Source organism: Falco peregrinus, chromosome Z (assembly GCF_023634155.1).
Source record: "Falco peregrinus isolate bFalPer1 chromosome Z, bFalPer1.pri, whole genome shotgun sequence".
Taxonomy (NCBI): domain Eukaryota; kingdom Metazoa; phylum Chordata; class Aves; order Falconiformes; family Falconidae; genus Falco; species Falco peregrinus.
The window spans coordinates 61,783,565-61,804,476 of record NC_073739.1 but is presented as its reverse complement, the minus strand read 5'-3'; the positions used below and the strand labels follow the sequence as shown (position 1 = coordinate 61,804,476).

At 37.4% G+C, this 20,912-nt stretch overlaps 1 protein-coding gene across 11 annotated transcripts in view; it reads left to right on the top strand.

Moving 5' to 3' along the window:
- Positions 1–17,422, top strand: part of ERBIN (erbb2 interacting protein) — a 122,746-nt gene extending 105,324 nt beyond the window's left edge. For 9 of the 11 annotated variants that reach the window (XM_055790671.1, XM_055790670.1, XM_055790667.1 and 6 more), the window contains 6 exons: positions 6,264–6,407; positions 7,234–7,365; positions 9,103–9,312; positions 10,489–10,581; positions 11,201–11,275; positions 14,193–17,422. In XM_055790671.1, the coding sequence (XP_055646646.1) occupies positions 6,264–6,407; positions 7,234–7,365; positions 9,103–9,312; positions 10,489–10,581; positions 11,201–11,275; positions 14,193–14,300 (762 nt within the window). In that variant the 3' untranslated portion in view covers positions 14,301–17,422. The remainder of the gene's footprint in view (positions 1–6,263; positions 6,408–7,233; positions 7,366–9,102; positions 9,313–10,488; positions 10,582–11,200; positions 11,276–14,192) is intronic. The other 2 variants (XM_055790674.1, XM_055790673.1) reach the window with 1 other exon arrangement.
- Positions 17,423–20,912: the final 3,490 nt, after the last annotated feature.

Sequence of the window (20,912 nt, the reverse complement as noted above, 5' to 3'; positions counted from 1 at the left end):
ACTTCTGATACTGCCTTAAAAAGCGTGAATGTGTTTGTGATGAATATTGGAGAAACAGTCAAGTGGTAGACTGTAAATGAATTTTTCCCCCAAAGAAAAAAGTCCACGTAGTTTTTACATCATACTTCCCAGCTTAGTCCAGTTTCTTTAGAATACATTAATGTCACATTGACCTGCTGGAATGCAAGGCCAGCTCTTTTAGGCCAGGTAATTTTTATTGTAGCATCCTATTTGTATTATACTGAAATATTCCCTTATACTTCTCTTATCCCTTCTGTTCTGCCTTTTTTCCCCTATTTATTCTCTTCAAGAACAAGGAAAAGAAAACCAGTAAAATCCGTTTGGAAGTATAGGTCTACAGCTTCAGTTGCTGAAGAATTCAAAAGCCATAATTAACATGTATTTGCCTCCAAGCCAGTTGTCTTTTGAAGTTGGGTATCCAACAGATTGTTGAATGAATATTTATCGCTGTGAGATGAGAACACTTAAAAATGTTGTTCAATTCAGGAAATCACAGGAGGTTTTGATATAACTGGAAATGATGAACAAGATTATGTACTGTAAATGCTATCAAGAATTTGAGCTGATATGTAGAGCTGAACAATTATGTCTTAAAAAAATTTGCGCAGAGACTGGAGGAGTGTAGTCTATGCTGTCCAGCTAAACCAGATTAAAATATCATCACTAAATAATGGGTAGAATGTCATTAGCCTGATGCTGTTTCCTTGGAGGGGAAGTGATTAAAGCAGCCAAAATACATTCCAATTATGCCAGCTAGATGGATTTTCTTTTCTAATTTCTTTTGAAAGAACATAGTTTGGTTTGTGGTTATTGTGCTAAATACTTCAATATCCATGATAGCTAAAGAAATTTAATTGGAGATGGTTGAAAAAATTACTTTTAACTATAATTTTTCTTTGAAAATCCAAGCGTTTGGAGGGATGGGTTTGTTTTTCTTTGTTTTAAGTTGCATAACTTCTGGTGATAGAAAGGGATGGGGTTGGTTTGTTTTGTAAAGAAGCCTGCACAACAGCTGCACCTGTTCTTCTGATCCAGTTTGTCATGTACAATATAAAATATTTTAAGGCTTTCACAGTACTGTGCTATACCATGGGGACCTTTTGTCCCACAAGACAGTCACAAACCACACCATGTTCCAATCCTAATAAAAGGTGTATTCTCTGATCTTCTGTTCTCCTGGATGCATATATCAAATCTTACATGAAACAACAGTGAAGCAAAAACCCAGCAATCCCTGAATGCAAAGGGAAACAAAACTTCAGAGCACTGATGATGCAGTTATTCTAGGTCATTCTTGTCATCTACATTTGAAATGTTAGGAATAACGTTTAATACACCAGTGATACCTGTTCAGGTACCATGGCAGTTTAGTCACCTCTACTGAAATGAAATTGATTGCCTGGCTTAATTCCCTGTATATGTGCCCATACTTTCTGTCATGCTTAATTTTTGTTTCCTACTACAGCGACGTGGGATAGCTGCTATTGAGATCTTAGCTGTGCATCCAATTTAACAGATCTTAGAAGTCTGTTTTGTATGTGCGTGTTTCTTTTGTTCTGGCCTTGAACCATTTTAAAGAAGCTTTTATTTAGCAATCTGAGACTTATTTATGGGTTTAAAAGTGAATGTGTATAATTTTCTACTTTATATTCTCTAGGATACAGCTAACTTAAAAAGAAAAATCTGAACTGTGAAACATGTAGATATGATCCTATATGGCAGCTGGCAAATATGATAATGTGGAAATTCTAGAAATTTACTGGGTATTTCTTTGTTCTTTTAAAGTAATGTTTTTGGTATTTCTGTTTGTAATTAAAAAATAGCTGGGCAGGTTGGGTCTTAATCTATAAAACAGACTTCTGAAATGTTTTGAAGTCTGCAAAAAACTTCAGTAATTACAGAACTCATTTAAGGAACAAGTTCAATTACAGAGTTCATGTAAGGAACATTTATTGGAAATTGCTTTGACAAAACTTTCATGGATTTAAAATAGTATTTGATTTTTTAAAGCATAAGACACAATACTGACAAAACCAGGTATACACAATTAAGCCTTATGATGAATATTTAATGCCTGTGGTTATACGCAACAGTATGGGTTAATATTATTACTTTTGCTGTGACTCTTCTGAGTCTGTTAATGAATTTAATCATGTTTACTATTTCTATCCTGTGCTTATTAGGAAAGAGAGTGCAGTGGGGTTTGGGGGGCTGGTTTGTTGGTTTTTTACTTTTTTGCTAAGGTCCTGAAGTACTTATTTTGTTTCTATAAGATTTAGTAACTGGAGGGAGAGAGAGGGGGGAGAGTGAACCCATTTAAATAGTGTCTGCTTGTTGGACAAATGGGAGAAGCTAGTTCTTGTTAGCCTTTTTTACCTGATATAGGTAGGAAAAAAAACTTCAAAGAGTTTAATTTGCATGGGGAGAGATAAAGGATTGCTTTAAGTCCAGCAAAAATGATTAACAATGGATTCTAGCCAAGTAACCAGCATTTCTAATCCCTTTGACAAGTTGTCAGGGGCATGCACTGTTCAACTAAAATTGTCCATCTGGTTGAAGGAAGGTGAAAACAGTTCATGAGGCCACTTGTAAACAGAAATTTTGCATATATTCAGGAGAAACAGTTTGCTCACCTGATATAAAGCATATTTTATTGTGGGATAAAGAAAAGAACTTAATTAAATGCCAAGCTGCTCTCTAGTGGTTATATACGTAAGCAGTTGGAAAGCATGTAGGCAGTTCTGCCCCACCCCCAACCTCACACACTTAGTGCACAGGTGACTTTTTAAGAACAGTAATGTTTTTCAGTGTGTTTTCCTTTTTGATTGTGACCTGCCAATTTTACTACTGGATATGTCACAGTAGTCTCCTGTAGTAGTCTCGTTGAAAGTTTTCATTTAGGAATTTAAAATACTGCCTCTGTAAAAACACTAGTCTCACACATTTGAATCTGTGGTAAAGGAATTTCTCATCCATAAACTGCAATAATAAATACTGCAACAGTTATCTGCAAATACCTATTATATGTATATGTGCTGAGTAGGCAGAAACAGTTACTGGGCCTGATTCTGTCCTTTCCTTATGGATGTATATTTTCTTTTTTTGTTATGGATCTCTTGGGAGTTCATCAGGTGCATGTTTCCTTTCAATTCTAATTTCATCTGGAGTTAAGTCCTCTGGGTTTTATCTACTTATTCTACTATTTAAGTAAAACAGCAGAGCATCAAAGAAGAAGTCACAAACTTTGATTCCTACTTTCTAATTCAGAAATCAGAATAAGTGGTTTTATTCTTGAAGTTGCCAGTGTACACTGCCTTATTAAAAGAAAAATGTCCAAGTGTTACAGTATTTTTACAGAATTGCAGTTTTGGTCAGTTTGATATTTTTTCTTGAATTCATTTTTTATGCTACATACATAACATGCAAAAATATTATAATTGATGTGGCTTCAGGTTTTCTCCAAGTTAAAACTTGCTTCAATATGTCAAGGAACATAAGTTCAGTGGGTCTGTGCACACATAAAATTAAGTGCTTCAATGTTTATAAGATCATAGCCTGAAGAATATGTTGACACTGAAAAATTAAAGGAATGCTATCCATTTGTTAATTTTTTTTATTTTAGTTTGATGTTTTTCTCCGTTTTGAATGACCTACGGAAACATTAATGTGTGACAGTATTTTGGGGAGTTCAGAAGCCAATATATCACACTTTAAAAGGAGTAAAATTCTTGTGCATTTGGAATGTAAACAACGAAAGTTCTGACCCTGCAAACATTTTATGACAGTATAATTTAAATTTAATGTAATTTTCCATAGGTAACTCTTCAATAGGAATGCTGTCATATACAGAAGATACTCCACCCACCCCACCCCCCCAAAAAAAACCCAACACCCACATACCTAAATTCATGCCTTTTTTTTTTCCCCCCCCTTTTCATGACTGAAGAATAGTTCCGTAATGTTTAAGGTCACACTCTAAATGCCTCAGTTTCTCTCTTCCCAGCCCAAAACAGAGGAAAAATACCTCCTAGATTTGCCACTAGCCTTCTCCACTTGTGTTAATCTAAAGCTTTCTTACAACTCCAGGTAATTTTAAATAGTGTTTGTACTTGTAGGTTCCATTTAATTTAGTGTTGATACACTGTGCCCAATGTAGAGAGGGAGAAAAATGGTGTTTGCAGTACTTCTTCTGTCTTTGCTACATCAATTGCACAATCATCTTTTGTACTTCAGAAAGGAGATTTTGTAAACCCTTGAATAAAACTACTCTCAGGCTGTGTAATCACCTTAAAAGCTCACTAAACCGAGTTAACTGAAAACTTAATTCCTGATGGACAAGTTCATGCCTCTACAATTTTTAGGAAAGTTCCACCTCCTATTGCAGATCTATCTTAGATTGTAAATACAAATCTGGATTTAGATTGTCACTATTTATTGACTATCTGTTTGGGTCCTTCTAAGAGAAGAGGGAATCTCGTGGATCTAGGGATCTTTATAAGTAAGACAGTCTGCTAGAGGCACTTTAAGAAGATAACTTATTAGTCTCATCATGCATTCCTTCTATTTTTATCTGTCTTTTTGCTACCTATAGAAGATGGAGAGATACAGGAACCTCTGAGATAAGCTTCCTGTAAGGAGACTTCAGGGAGTTGCCTGTACAAGTGGGGGAAGGCCACCTGGCTAATTAAAGAGGCTATTTTGGAGAAGAGTTGTAAGAAGATTCTTTGAGGTGCTAAGGAAAACTGGCTTTGGCAGTTTTGTCTGGGTGTTTGGCCTGAAACTTAGAGGAGCAGTAAGCTCACGTCAAGGGTTTGGTAAGGAGAGTTGAGTGCAAAGTACATTCTTCCCCTCCCAAGCAGGGAAGGCTTCTGGAGACTTGTCTGGAAGCCTGAAAAATCCATTGACTAGAGAACAGTGTAGGTGTAGAAGAGGAGCATGAAGAAAGCTCACTATGCCCTTGAGAGCTTATCCAAGAGCCTTGGCCAAGAAGAGCCAAGTATTATCAGTAAATACTGTTTTCCAAGGGAGTTTACAGTGACTGTGCTACCAGAGCATCTGGGAGCAAGGCATATGACTTTGATTATTAAACTAGTTTTAGTTTCACAAGATAAAAAAATAGAAAGAGTAGAAAGAGCAATTGTCTGCTTGAGGACTAGTGACTATTTTGAAAATTGGGTTAGTATATGTAGTCAAGAGACAAACTCCAAAATGTATTTATTTATTAATCTAAGAGTTGTTGCAGTATCTTAATCAAATGATACATGTTTTGAACTTTTTTTTTACTTGGAAAAATTAGAAACTTCATGAAAATCCAGTAACTGTTAATTTGCTGGGTTTTGATGCTTTGTGGTATATCTTACATGATCAAATTTTTTATGGGTCTTTGTCACTTTTTCAAGATGGGTTTGTTTCATTTCATCATGAGTCATGGAGGATTCTTCTTTTCTTTTATGCAGTCTTTTTATTTTATTTTGTTCTTGAAACTACCAAAAAAAAACCCCTCCATGGTGGCAAGACAGTAATGTCTACTGTTTTCTTTCTGTTATCCTTGCCAATATTGTAGAGGTCAGGTTTTGTAAGGTCATGAAGCCCAAAACCAAACCACTATCACTTCTGTCTTAGAGCTCGTGGGTTTTTGTTTGATTACCTACGGTGACACAGGGGTGGACTCCAAGGTTCCTTTCAAACCTCTTTTTCTTTAAATGAGGCTTGGTCGCATTTCTTGAATGAAGTGATATTAGAATGCATTTTGGATCATTGCAAAAACCAGAAAACCCAGTCAAACAGTCAAACCTCTGTCTCTGTTGTGTAACTTTTTATTTGTACTGTGCCAGTAAGAGGGGGGGGGGGGGGAAATGAGACAAAACAACTGGTAATTAGATGGGTTTCCACAGGTGTTTATCTTAACTGCCAGCTTCTCTTCCTACAACATAACTGATAAAACTAGAAGTTTTTATAAGCTGTGCACCTTTGTTGTTTTTCCAGGCACATAAACATTTTAATGACTTTATTTACCTGTAATTCTGCATGTTAACTGCTGATTGCATGCTGATTTACGGTAAATAAAGGTAAGTAGGGGTCACTGAGTTGTGTTTTATACACCACAGTGGTATGAACATTCTTGCATGGTTTTTATCTTGCATGACAATGGAATATGTTTGTATTAGTCTATGTATAACATGTCTTGTGGTTTATGCATGCTGCACTAATCTCTGTGTTAAATCTGTCCCCTCTTTATTCAGAGCATGCTGTCTAGGTCCTTTAATTCCAATTATGCTGCAGTTAGCAGCTTTCACTATGGCAGCTCTAGGGATCTGCATGGCAGCCAGGGTAGTGTTGCCTTGAGTGTTGCAGACGGAAGAGGTTCTGGTGTGCACATTGTCCGAGTGAGTACCTACAGGAGGCTATTGCAATATAGCAATATATAGAGGGGGAGAGAAAAAACTGAGAGGCATCCTTAAATTGATAGTTATCCTTTTTACATATAGACAATGCTTTCAATAAAAAAGAATATAATTTACGTGCTGGAATCTTTTTATAGGCATTAAATCAAATACTTTGCCTTCACTTCATGTGCTTTAAACTTATTGCAAGGCTTTTCAATTTAATGTCATGAAGCTGAGTTTTCTAATTGGCTTTTATAGACGGTTGAACATAAGTAAAACTGTCTGGGTTTTTTTGTACTTGTGTGAACAAGAGATTACCATTCTGAATTTAACCTAGGTTGATAAATAAAAAAACAAAATCTCATCATGATTTTTCCTCTCCCAAACAATTCTGATGATTTAAACTGTACCGTAAGATACTGTAGGCATTCAAGAAAATTGTAATTTTAGTTTGTAAGAAAATGTGAGGAAATTGAGCATATTGAATGATGTTATGGTATTCATACTGAGCAGAATAAAGCCAACAGAAGACTTCTTTAACCATATGGATCCTTGAATAGGCAGTCCTTAGTATTTGTTGACTTTTCTTACCAGTTTATTGTGATCAAAGACACCTCTGCAGTTGCTAGTTTTTGTAAATACCTATCAATATTTTGTGGGTGTGGTGTCTTGGCTAGTAAGATTTTCTACATAAACAATGTAGTAGTTAATCAAAGAAGATAAGGAACAATAAAGCCCTTAAAATGTTATTCTTGGCTTCTTACGAGAATTTTTTAGTTTGAATTGTGTGAAGACAGTCATCTTTACTGCTGCGTTCTATTTAAAGCATCCCCAGGCTTCTACTCCAGCAGACCAATGCCAGGATGAAGTACTCATTTCAGGACAGCAGAATTACTCAACTGCCACACTTTGTCTCAAAGATGTTCCTCCGGATAGCATGAAGAAAATAGCTGTGCAGGTAATTATCTACGTGACACCTTCGTTCGGATATATTTATTGTTATTTGTAAGGATATGGGGGTTTTTATTAGCAGTAGAAACAGCTGTTGGGATAGCAATTTTGAACTGTGGCTTCTTTAAAATGTAATACCCAGGTGTCAAAGGTGGCATAAATGAAATGGTATCCTCTTTTTGGAAGACAGAATAGTTGACTATATGAAGGGGGTAGTTCTTATTTTTCTTCAGCAGGGACTCTAAAAGAAGAAATTGGCAGCAGAAGGCATAATTGCAAGTGAAAATTGGAATACGGCAGATGATTTCAGGAAAGCAATTTGAAGCTGATTAAACCTTCTAAAGAACAAACTTGAATTCTGTTGTGATGAAATTGTGATGATAAAGTAGAATTTTGAGGAGATATTCTGTATACATCTCTAAGGGCCTTCTATATGGACAGAACTTATTACAATGAAACTGAATGAGTGCTCATAAATTACTACATGCAGCAATTTATTTTCTTTTTATAACTTCAGTAATTTCAGTTGCATTTCTATAGACACATGGTATTGGGAATTTCCATAGCTGTTGATACATGTTGCCTATGTAAACTCTACCTCTGGCAGTACAACAAAAAATAATTTTCCTGTCATGCTTTAGGCTTTCAGAAGAGGCAGTGGAAAATCGTGTAAATTGAATACATCTCATCTGTAAATAAGCTAAAAAATGCTTGTATATACACACATTACCATTTCTCAGAATCACTTCAACATAAAAAACTCACCTTAACAGAGTAGATTCTGATACATGTCCATTCACATAGCATGTTTAAAGTTTGGAATTTGCACGCTGCAGTTATTTATAATAGAGAGAATTTTAATACCTTCATATCCTATAACTAATGAGATAATGGTGACACGCAGAAAAAAATCTGTAACTCAAGCCTGTAGCTTTTTTGGCATGTGGGAATCATACAAACAGATGAGTGACTACCTAAGCTGAGTAAGAGCGTGTGGGCAAGGAGGGACAAGGCTTCCTATCTCAGTGCAGAGCTGAACAGTAACTGAGGCTTCAGGAAGAAACATCTCCAGCATCATTCCTAGGGACACGGTTTGAATGCAGTATATGTTTTGACAGTTGTGTACTTTGCTGCTGTTTGTCATCATTATACCTATCAAATCAGTGACAGATGTGTTAACGAAAGAGTAACATTTATTGGAAATATCATTACAGTTTTGATATTAAAATCTTGAGCTTGTGTGTGAATTTGCTCAAAAGGTTTTTATAATAAAGTGGTCACCAAAGATGGTCGGAGAGTATCTAACTTCTGTCTGCTAGCTGTGTGGGATTTTTATTTTGTGTATGATTTACTGGGAATTGTTACAAAATCTCTGAATTTTATGCAATAAAAGTGCAAGCTATAATGATGTCAACCAAGTGCCAATACTGTCAGTTGCACTGCTAGAAAATAACAGTTGGGAAAACTCCATTAATCAAGTGTTAAAAGCAAAGATGTCTGTCTAATCTGTTCTAGTAGATTATCATTCAAAATAAGTTTTTGGTTTTCAAGTTTGTTCTCAGTAGGTCAAAGGTGATGACTATAAAGAAAATAGAGTATAATTCTGCATGATCCGGAAAAGTAGTTTCAGTAATGTTCCTGCAATTAAAAGTGGTCAAGTATGAGAAATATTGAAATAATAAAGAAAGAATTGAGGATTGCTGCTTATAAAATGTATGATATTGAGTATTCATGTTTTATTCAGATACCTTTGACAAATGGGCAGATGTGCCAGCCTCAAAGACCTCAGGCAAACTACAGCCAAGTCCATCATCTCCCTCCTCAATCATCAGTAGCAAGGCATCCATCTAGAGAACAATTAATTGATTACCTGATGTTGAAAGTTGCTCACCAGCCTCCCTATACCCAGTCCCAGTGTTCTTCCAGACAAAGCCATGAACTGGCAAAGCAAGAGGTAAGAATAAAATCTAACTTTACAATCTGACATGTGTCTGTCAGTGGTGGTGAATTGTTAGATTGTTTTTACTACCATTTCTCTGTAGGTGATGGCAGAAACCATATAGGAATTTATCTCCAGCAGAAGACAGCGTTACCTTAGTGCAGTTCTACTACTGAAATCACACATCCCTTCTGGTTTTGAGCTCTTTTTACTTTTTATGTGAACAGGTTAAGAGAGAAATGTGGTAGATTTTTAACGGAATGTACCAGAAACTTAAACTTGCATCTCTTTTACTGATCTAGAAATTTATCCTCAACTACGCTTACTGATCACCAACTCATTATTTATCTAGTAACTGAAAAAATATGAAGTAGCAGTACAACTTAAAGTACTTTGCATCTATTCATTGCTATCCAGAACGGTTTAAAGACCTGCAAATGTAGAAATGTGTACCAATAAACAAAAGCCAGGATAAAAAAAATGTGAGCATCTGGTGCATGCCTTATAATTATCTGTTTTATTTATGATAGATGAGGTTAAGACATTCTCACACAATGTTGCAGCTTTTTTAATTGTGGCAACCTTCTTTCTGCTCTTGGACATAAGATGTTTACTCTGTATTGTTTTGGGATTTGGGGGAAAATACAGAGAATGATGTTTTAATTCTGTACTAGAATAAGAATATCCATTTCTTGTATAAAATAAGTTTTCTAGTCAACTGTTCTGGCAAAAGAAAGGGAATGCAGTGTGGGCTACACAGAACTTAGAGTGAAAGTAGGAATGAGGTTTGATTTTTTTTTTCTTTTTTTTTTTTTTTAATTCAGGTGGAGGTAGCAAAGAAATAGGAGGAACAGGTTCTTTCATAGGAACATGTATGTTTGCTGGGGGCATTAAATTCATTTACATAATACCAAAATACCTCTGAATTTAAAGCCACATGAACTATAATTATAATAATAGTGGTACTGGAGTAAAACTTACGTACAATGATGTGTGATGCTGTTGTATTGGAATCTTGTTCTGAATTAATATTATGAGATATAAACCCCTTGACCTATGATAAATGCTTTTTTTTAATTGTTTGGGTTTGTTTTTTTTTTTAAAGCTTTTGTGCACCTGAATTCCTTAGTAATAATTTTATTACTGTAGCTTTGAATGCCAGTTCATCTAACTTTGGTTGTAACTACTTAGATTCGAGTGAGAATTGACAAGGATCCAGAACTTGGATTTAGTATCTCGGGAGGAGTTGGTGGCAGAGGGAATCCTTTTAGACCTGAAGATGATGTGAGTATTTTATACTACTGCATCTTAAAATCAATTCTGATTAATGATGTAATTGATTAGTATGTAGGAAAGGTGGGGGGAGGGGGGAAAGGTGTATATATACTCCCCTCTAGTCTTGGAGTTTAGTGGTTTGGGGAAAAAATCGGGGACAAATGATAAGGAAAATCAAAGTGGTAGGTGACCACAGTGGTCACATGACAACAGAGGATTTAGTCTAGCTGAGTGGTTCTTGCACAGTTCCAGATATCAGTCAACAGATTTGAGATAGTGAATTTTTACACTTACATTTACAATTAGGAAGCCTCTTAAAAAAGATGATTATTTAGTCTACAGCCTTTTTTCTGGTGGTTGAGCATTCATCTTGACATATACATCTGCCAAATTAAACAAAGGCGAATTCTGATCTACCCTTCCCTACTCCTTTAAAGACAATTCTCCTGGATTTAACATCAGAAAAGGAAGGCAGTCACGAAAGCCAGTAGATCTATAAAATAATATTGCATTCTTTTCTACTTAGGGTAGAAAATTGAAAACATATTTTGAATTACATCTGTTTCATGCTATCCCATTATTCATGAAACAAGTTGTCAAAAATGTTTTCCATCTCTGTTTTTTCAAGGGTATATTTGTAACCAGAGTGCAACCAGAAGGACCAGCATCTAAGTTGTTGCAGCCTGGAGATAAAATAATTCAGGTACTGTGATCATCTAACTAGCTAGTATATATAATATAACAGTTCATTTTTAGTTTGCATCTTTTCTAAGAGCAGAATGTTTAGTTTTTAGATCAATTACCAGTGTCTTTTCCAGAAGTTTTCCAGAAGCATTCTTATATTCTGAGATGATGCTTTTGGTTGTGTTCCATCTAACATTAGGATAGGTGATACAGGCTGAAGCATTAATCAGTTGGATCGTTTTATCAAACTCTGAACATTTTTCACACTTTTAAAAACAAAAAACCAGGCCTAATGTCATTCAGAATGAAATGTGAGCATTTCATTAGGCTTTACTATCATCCAGTTATTTAACTTGCAGTCATTCACATGCAGTGTTCTGAATAATGTCTTGTCTGAACACCAGCAGTTGCTCCTCATGGCCCCTCTCCACAGCTGCACATTGCTGTTACATCCCTTTCCATCCTACAGCCACTGCCAGTCTTTGCGTCCTCTCCCCCAGCTGACAGGCTGGACATGCACAAGTGTGAGCAGAAGCTGCCCCGTGGCTGGCTTGATACCAGGCTGGTCACAGCACCTACCTCCTGGCTGCCCCATCTGCTGCAGGGCGAGCCACGTAGGTTGCTTCAGGAACCATGGCTTCTGGACTGCTGGTGTGCAGTTCTTTTTTGCAGGAAGTGAGTACCTTTCAGACCTTTTCTGTATCAGATTTGTTGGAAGTTGTCTAATGAGCTCATAAGCTGAGGAGGCGTCCGGCAGTATGGGCAATGGGATTATATAGGCCTTACTTTCTTAGGGAAATGGGATAACAGGGCATTTGAACAGTGTTTTAGCCACCCTTAAAGTTGCAAAGCTTGTTAGAAATTATTGATTATTCGCCACATTACTGATGTGAAAATGTTGATAGAGTTGACTCTGCTGCATTTCAGTTTTCTAAAAACAAACAAAAAACCTGTTAGTGTCTCAATTAAACCACAACATCCTGTTTTCTAAAACAAAACCAAACTAAAAACACAGCCTAATGCTTTGAATAAAGCCAAAAAGCACACAAGAAAACTAAACTGAGATCAAGTTGTTCCAACTAAAAGATGGCTTGGTTTTGAGCATGGTGAATAATTCTGTGCTGCTGCCTCTTCCTCACTGGGGTGAGAAAGGTCCTAGTTCTCTTCCTGATGTAGACAACTTTAAGGAATTGGAGTAACCTTCCAACACACCATACAGGAGCAAGAAGCATGTTAAGCCTTTGAAAATACAGGTAGCGTATTTGTTAGGTTTTGATAGTGGACTGTGTGTGACAGGTGACTTTTGTTTTAATGGTTTGCTCTTGTCTTTATGGAATTTAATTTGTCTGCGTGACATTTATAATGAAGTTACCCTTTGTCGTGTTGGCACTGCTTGGGATTTGCTTTTTGTTTAGTGAGGAATTCACAGTTTGAAAGAGCTGAAAGAGAAGTTGCATTTGCATGCTTAGACCGTTACAGACTGTTTCATTTCTCATAACTAAGAATAATTTTTTGTGTAACAGCACATTCTTTATACCTGTAATAATCCCAGCGATGATGTAATGACAGTCCCACTCTCTCTTGTGGCTGCTTAGACAACTTTGCAGTTGTTGAGTGAATATCATAATTCCCAAAATGACTTTGCTATGTTTTTAATTTTTCAATGTTCTTCAAACCACGCATCAGGCAGACATATGTCTAATACAAATATTCTACATGACCAGAGACTAGATAAGTGCACATCAGTCCTAAGATACTGTTGCATATTAGGTTAGGGCTAGAACATTCTGTATGGATGATGATTTGGAAAGTTTATTGCCTCTTTGGCTCTCTGAACAGTCTATATGTAAATCTCTCTGCAACCCTAGACAGATTTAAAAACCACTGCCTTTACAACAAAGGATTCAGCTGGTAGCAAGCCACAAGTGTTTGTTGATGGGGTAAGGAACTGCAACTCCAAAATGGCACAGCTAGGGCTCAGAGCATGCCACCAGTTCTCTCTCTCACCATGTAAAGGGCAGTAGCTCAGGGAGAAAGGTGGGATGCACAGCTGGAAGCAGTAAGAGTTTAAACTGGATGAGTCTGTCATTCTGCAATATTTTACCACCCAGACTGAGCATGAATTTGCAGTAGTATGATCTGAGAAGTTGAACAGTAGCCGTTTTCCCCCCCGTCTTCTGTCGGCCACTTAGGCCTGCCTCTGTTTGCCAAGCCAAACCTGTCCCAAGAATGACAGTGTTTAGAGTCATAGGAAGATGCAAGCAGGGGGTGACCTCAGGAGGTCTCACACCCTAAAATGGCTCCCAGTGCCATTAATGTTTTTTGCTAAAGGCTTCAACAGTTTTAATTTATGACAAATGCCATTTCTAATCTGATATTTATACCGGAACATCTCATTTGTACTGTATTTGGAGGTTTTGGTGTGGCTATATTAATGCTGATGAATTACATGTCTGATGTTAATAGTTAAAGGTTCAGTTTTCTCTTTTGGTTGTTTGGGGTCCTGTCCTGTAGCTGTTTATTGCCTTTATTTTTATTCACCAGAAGTTAATGGATTATGCTGAAACCACTTCTGTAGATATGGACAGCAGACAACGAAATGTTGGCTTTGCTGTGTGCCCATTGTATAGATGAATGAGTAGATGGAAGGTGGTGCTGGTTGGGCAGAAAAAAAGTCAAGTGAGACAACTGTGAAACAACACCTTTGGAGCAAAATTCTTCTAAGGCTATCACAGTAGTTTAATTTCTTGTAGCGTACAGGTACATGTTGAGTTCACAACAACATAATCTGCAAATTTGCAGTGCTTTGTCTGCGTTCATGTAGAATATGGCTATTTTAAACCTAAAAGCTTAAATAAACTAACATGAAATAGGAGATGTGTTGACTAACTTGGCATATGAGACTGTCATTTTTAATTTTAAATATTTCTTTTTAGGCTAATGGATACAGCTTCATCAATATTGATCATGGACAAGCAGTATCTTTGCTAAAAACTTTTCAGAATGCAGTAGAACTCATCATTGTGCGAGAAGTTTCTTCATAAATACTGTGGATTAGGGGAAAAGTCAGCAGCATTCATTAAAGGACTTACGGGAAACTGAATATTTTGCCTATTTTTATACATGAAAGGAACTCAAAAAGAATTATCATCAAAATTTGTACAGGAAATACTGAACTTGTGGTTAAAGGGGGAAAAACCACTGTATAGAACGTACAGGAAATAATTTTGGAAATGCATATGGTGAATAAACTTGTTTTTAAGCATTATAGCAATCTAAGGATCATTCCTCCAAGAACAAACCTGTGTTGTTTTTTTGTACAGATGGTAGGTTTATTTTTGGATAATTCATATACATTACTAAACCTTTTGCAAGGCTTTGCGAAGCCTCAGTTGTAGCCAATGGACAGATGGCAGGGCTGTCTGTCCTGTAGCTGTTTATTGCCTTTATTTTTATTCACCAGAAATTAATGGGTTATACTGAAACCACTTCTGTAGATATGGACAGCAGATAATGAAATGTTGGCTTTGCTATGTGCACACTGTATAGATGAATGGGTAGATGGAGGGTGGTGCTGGGTGGGCAGAATAAAGGTCAGGTGCAACAACTATCTGCTATCTAAATCTGGAATCAGGAAGGAAGAAAAAGTGTTTAGTTCTGGAGTGTACGTCTACCAATAGAAAATGCAATAAAAGCTTATGGTGTTTTTTAGGAAGACTAACTACAAATCTGTGATATCCTACAGGATTTATTCTTAATGTAGTCATTGAATGTTCATTTGCCACAAGTGATTCATGTTTGGTTGGGTTTTCTTGCATACGTAGTTTTTTTCAACTGTACTGTGGAAATGTGCCCAGAGGTTTTTCTCTGCTGTGGAAATCCCCGATTTTGTGCAAAAGGTGATACTTCTATCTTTATAAAAAATATTCCATTACAACCTTACAGATTTTAAAAATGAAACTGAAATGGCCAGTTTTTAAGGTTGTTGCCTGTAATATACATTTAAACACACACAAAGTAAATGATGCAGAAGGATTATGAAAGACATCTCAATTTGGTTTGGCCTTTGCATTGCCTTGTTAATCAAAAAGGAAACCATACGCATGGAGCTAGCTAACCAAAGCAAGTTTGTGAAACTTTGAACAGTGATGGAGAATTGCTGTGGTGAGATGGAGAGCAAAGGGAGGGAGGGTGTACTTACAACCCACCAGTTCGTACTGATGGTTGTTAAAGGGCTGTTCCTACAGGTAACATTAAATGTGAACTAGACACTTCAGAGTCATTAAAGGGTTTCTAACTATATTAATGTAATAGTGATTTACCACAGACTGCCTTTGTTCCTTATTACTGTATAAAATATTCAATTATGCTTCTATTAGTTTTGTTTACCAGAAACATTAACTTTATTTTTCTCTTTCTGCTTTGTAATTGAATAGAGACTGCATAATCTGCAGTGATAATTAATACACGGTTGTTGTGGACCAGGGAAAAGTGCCATAGAAGACCAATAACTGTTTTTAATCGGGGATAATGGTTAGCCTGTCATTGGAGCAATATTCAGTTACTGCAATTCATTTTCAATTACATGTAAGTTGGTAGTATGAGACAGGTATAAGTTGCTTTTTTCAACGCATGTGTACAAAAGCAAATGCTTTTAATAAAGCTAGCAAAAACACCAGCCTCCTTTAGTTTCAAGACAGTTAGCCGGAAGAGAGAGGAATTATACATAGCTAGTAGTAATAAACAGGCAGTACTTTTTGAATAAGTGAACTCCAATATTATTGCACTTCTTTCAAAGATGTTAACTATTGCTTATCGTACTGTGTATAGTTCTAATAACTTTAATTGAAACCCTTTAACAACTCTTTGTATATTTTTTTTAGTTTATTTTCAGTAATATTTACATAGTAAATGATTTTTTTGATATATTAGCAGAAATGTGCTGTATTTTGATAAAATTCACTTATTTTCTGTGTGCTGTTGATCTTCAAAGAAAAGAATGAGAAACATAGCTATATAATGGCAGGCTTCAGTGTTCCCCTTTTAAGATGTGTTTTGTTGTTTAGTTTCTGGTTTGTTATTGAAAATGCAAAATGTTCACATCACATGTTCATTTCTTTTAATCATGTTATTTTTATCACACCCTGCCTTATAAAGGGAATGCATAGAGACAAGTCCTTGGTCTTCTACATAACCTGTATCTTTGAGAAGGGAAAAGTCCAAAAAGCAGAACTGATTCTTTACTGATCTTGGACTGACTTTGTATACATTTTGCAGTACATTTAAATATATCACTGAGGAATTGTACTGTATTGTATTTTGCTTTAATGGTAACAGAAGTTTTAAATGTTGTTGTGTCACATAATTTTCAGATTTATGTATCACAGGAAAATTCTACCAAAAACTGTTTGGCTGTGGTAGAACTATAGAAGTAGAAGTTTATAGCAAGAAGTTTAGTACTTCTTGTGTAAATGCTTGGCCAAAGCTTGTCTTCAGTAAATTTAGCCAATTAACCATCTAATAAAACATGGATTATGCTGATTTTACTCAGTAAATGTTGGAGTTTTCAGTGGCTTGAAATGTGTTTGTTCCTTCAGTGTCTGTGTGCAAAGGTAAACACATGTCAAACTAGATGATTTTGTAGACAGTGGGAGAAAGATGTCTCCTGAACTCGTCCAGCCAGGATTCAGCAGGAGGAGAGACAGTATCAGCACTCTTCATTTTGAATGCATCTTAAACTACGTTTTGAATAGAATAAAATGCATCAGCAGCTGAAGTTACTCAGCATGGCAATGAGTTGATGCAAACTCTGTTAGTTTTTTTCTGTTCTTAATAGTTCATTAAAGAATCAGTTCAACTGATGTAATGAAAAGATGAGTTCTCCCACATATTTATTATGTAAATATTTTTTAGTTTCTTTTTTGACTGGAGTTAAAAAAAAATGTGTATATACTTGAAAGCATTCTATGAACACAAACATAGCAATAAGCAACACACAATCAAACCTTTATGATTATTTCGCTTTTGTTTAGAAATATTCCCTTGTCAACAGCTAAGAAATGTTTTTATTGATCAACATTTATTCAACATTCCAAATTTTTGTATATAATTAGACTGTTTCTGAGGTAACACATGGAGAATAGATAATAAACTAATGCTCTTTAAAGCTGTGTGTAATTGACTTATTTAAGTTCTAGGAAATTCTCCATAATACTATTTTATTCTTCTTATTATTTCTGTAGACCTTAGTATGCTATCACTATACATCAGTAAAGTCTTACTTGTGTTTGTATCTCTATGCATCTTAGTGCCTAGAGGTCTGTTGTGGGTGATTTCATTGCAAAAGTAGGTTATTCACAATAACTACTTAGTGAATAACCCAGTCTTGCAATGAAATCAGCTAGGGCAGCCAGTGGCTTCTAAAGAAATGAGTGGTCTTTATCTGATGCAAACCAAGTAGTTTCAATAGCGAAGAGGGTGACTAAATCAAGGACCAATGTTAAAATTTGAAAGTGTTCTGAGTGTGCTCTGAGATGCACAAGGGTTATGTGATAAAGAGTGTGAAGAACTAGGCACAGAATTTCACAGGAGACATAAATGCAGGTTTACATCCAGTTTTTTGGAAACCACCTGACAATGCAGTAACACAAACTGTTTAGTCCTTTTTCCTGTATATGTGGATCTGGCATATCAATATCCTTTACTGCTTGACTTCCTACCTCCTGTACACAGAAAACAGATTCTAACTATAACAGGTTACAGCCCTCATGACCCTGGCGTATTGGGCCCCTCATTATTTAAGGTATTCTGTGTCTGCTTCCCTACTTGGACTTTGGACTTTTTTCCCCCCTTCATTTTTTCATTATGAGCTCTCTTTGTGAAGACTTTTTTGTTGTCTTTTATGCCTTTTATGCATCAGAATTCACATTTATTCCTTCCCATTTGACAGTTATTATTTGTTCGGTATGTGTCATTCCTGTGCCACTGAGACTTTGGTCTTCTGCTTTATTTAATAACTCAACAGTTTACTTTTTCATCAAGCACCTGAGAATTCTGGGTCCAACTTGTGCTCTTCTCGCTGGAGGCACTGTTTCAGAGAGGAAGTGTGGTTTTGGTGTGTTACTTCTGTTGCCATGGTTTAAATTCAGTTTTGGAATGTGTCAAGAAGATCCTGTTGCAGCATGTATGAGACTACCTCGAAATTGGGGTTCCACTCCACCAAACACTACAACTGCACTGTAAGATTGCCCCTGTCTAAAAGAGTTGTTAGATGAAAAACTGATATAGCCAAAGAAAGAGAAGTGAAAATTTCTACTTGAGACCATACACTGATCAACTGAAGTCAGCAGAAAAAATCTCAGACTCAGTGATTGTCACTCCCTTAGGCAATATGCTACCTGTGGTCTTGCAGCATGGATGAATTCTTGGCTGACGTGTATACAGTTTGACTAGAAATTGATTGTTTTCTATAGCATCTGAATTTCCTTGGCCATTTTTGTATGATTCTGTGACTTCTCACAGTCTGTAATCAGAACCATATTATATCATGAACAAGGACACTATTTCAGTAAGTTTTCCCTATGACATTATCAGAAAACAAAACAAAAAGATCAAATAGTAGAAGAGACATCTTTCTCAAAATCTTCCTTCATCCAATTTTTGCTACTCAGTTGGGTACAAGCTGATTTTAGAAAACATTCTTTGAGTTACGGTATGAAATCATAGAATCATGTAGGTTAGAAAAGACCTTTGAGATCATCATGTCCAGCCATTAACCCAGGACTGCCAAGTCCATCACTAAACCATGTCCCTAAGTGCCACATCAATGTGCTTTTTAAATACCCCCAGGGATGATGATTCCACCACCTCCCTGGGCAGCCTGTCATACCTGCTGTTCTGCCATCAAGAATTATCTTTCCCAGAGGCCCACCTGAATAAGTTAATTTAAAACATTTTTTAGTGTCTCAGAGCAGATCACTTGTTCTGAATGGTCTTATATAGAAAATTAAAGAACTACTAGGCCATTCTCTATAGTTTTCATTTTAAAAGACAAATCTGCATCTGCCCTCTGAAAATGAATGTTGGAATGTGTTCCAGCCAGAACAAGTATAGTTTCTGAAGTAAAACTTCACTCTTATTAAGGAAACTAGACTTGTTTTAGAGGATTGTTTTGGGTCAGAGACTTCCTCGTGAACAGCTGATACTGCATGTAAAAAAGCCTATCGTTAGTTACGGGCTTCGGTTCTTTCCTTGGAAAACCATGAGCCTAAGAACCTATCCTGTAAGATAAAAAAAAGAGAAACCATAATTTGAATAACTGATGTATATAGATAGCTCAATGTGAATAACTTCTGGTTTTATTCCTTTATTGCTCTTTAAGTTTTTTTTTTTTATTTTAGAAATTAAGCTTTCTACACCTACCCGTGCTATTCATTCAGTAGCTGGGGCTTTCAGGTTACTCAGGGGAGATGCACACACAGTTTCTGTATAAATGTATGTTCTGGTAGTGAAAATATTTTTAATTTCTAGACTTGACACATTTTTGAAAGTGATATCTAGAGCTGACATGATTACTTAACTATGTGAATCTTAAGGGTTACTACAGCCCCACTACTCCTTAGTGAGGTGGATCCCATCTCTCCAAGCTGGCATTTGTTCTCAAAGAGGTTCCCGTGGTGACAGAAACCAAATCGCTGTTCCAACCCCAGCTCTGCACCCAATTGTTGGCGCTCAGGCCCAGTTCCCTCCTCCTTGTGCCCTCACTCCTGACAAGCAGGACCGAGGAGGAGAGCACTTGGGACTGCACACCTCTGATTGTCCCCCCAGAGACTGATTGCCCCTGGAGGTATTGCTGGTGCCCACGTGGGAGAATGGCAGGGATTCAGAGGAGCTTTGGCAGTCTCTCCACAGCATCCTGGACCTGGGTTCCCAGCAGGCAGCAAACCTGTGCAGCCGGTGGGTGCCTGTGTGCCCTGCCGCGGGGAGCTGCCCACCGCACTGCTTGCTGCTTCCTCCGCGAGGCCTGGTGCTGCACACGGCCAGTCTGTACAGATGCTTTGCTTGAAAGCACCCTCAGGTCCTCCTCAGCTCTCAGGAGGGTGAACCTCAGGTGGAGCAGAAAACTTACACATGGTGTTGGAAGACACCAGCTTCCAGCCATTGCCTTCATCTGATAACACTGCTTGCCATTCTGCTGGTGACGGACTCTGCGCAGGTCTGCACTGCAGTGGGGTCCAGGGCTCTGGAAGCTGTGGGGTCTCTGAGATCCCGTCTACCCAGTGCTGTGCAGCCTGCTGAGCTCTGCACTGCCTCTGTTTGGCAATACAGCTCTCCAACAGCAAGGCACCTCCTGGGGAAGGTGCCGGAAGGGCCCTGGGCACCCCTGTGGAGCTCTGACAGGGGCCTCCCCCTGGCATCAGCTAGAAGGGCGGCAGCATCACTGTCCCAAAGCAGGGCTGCTGCCACGAAGGCTGTGTGCACTCTGGGTCAAGAGCTGCTGACCACCCTTGCCAGAAGCTGCAAGAGCTTCCCCAGGCCTGCAGCCCTGTGGCTGCCTCTGCCATGCACCTGCCGTCAGCAGGCACCCTCAGGTTTCTCAGAGGGTTCCCAGGAGTCCCCCTCTTCCACTGTCCAAGGCTTTCTAAGAGCCCCGTTTC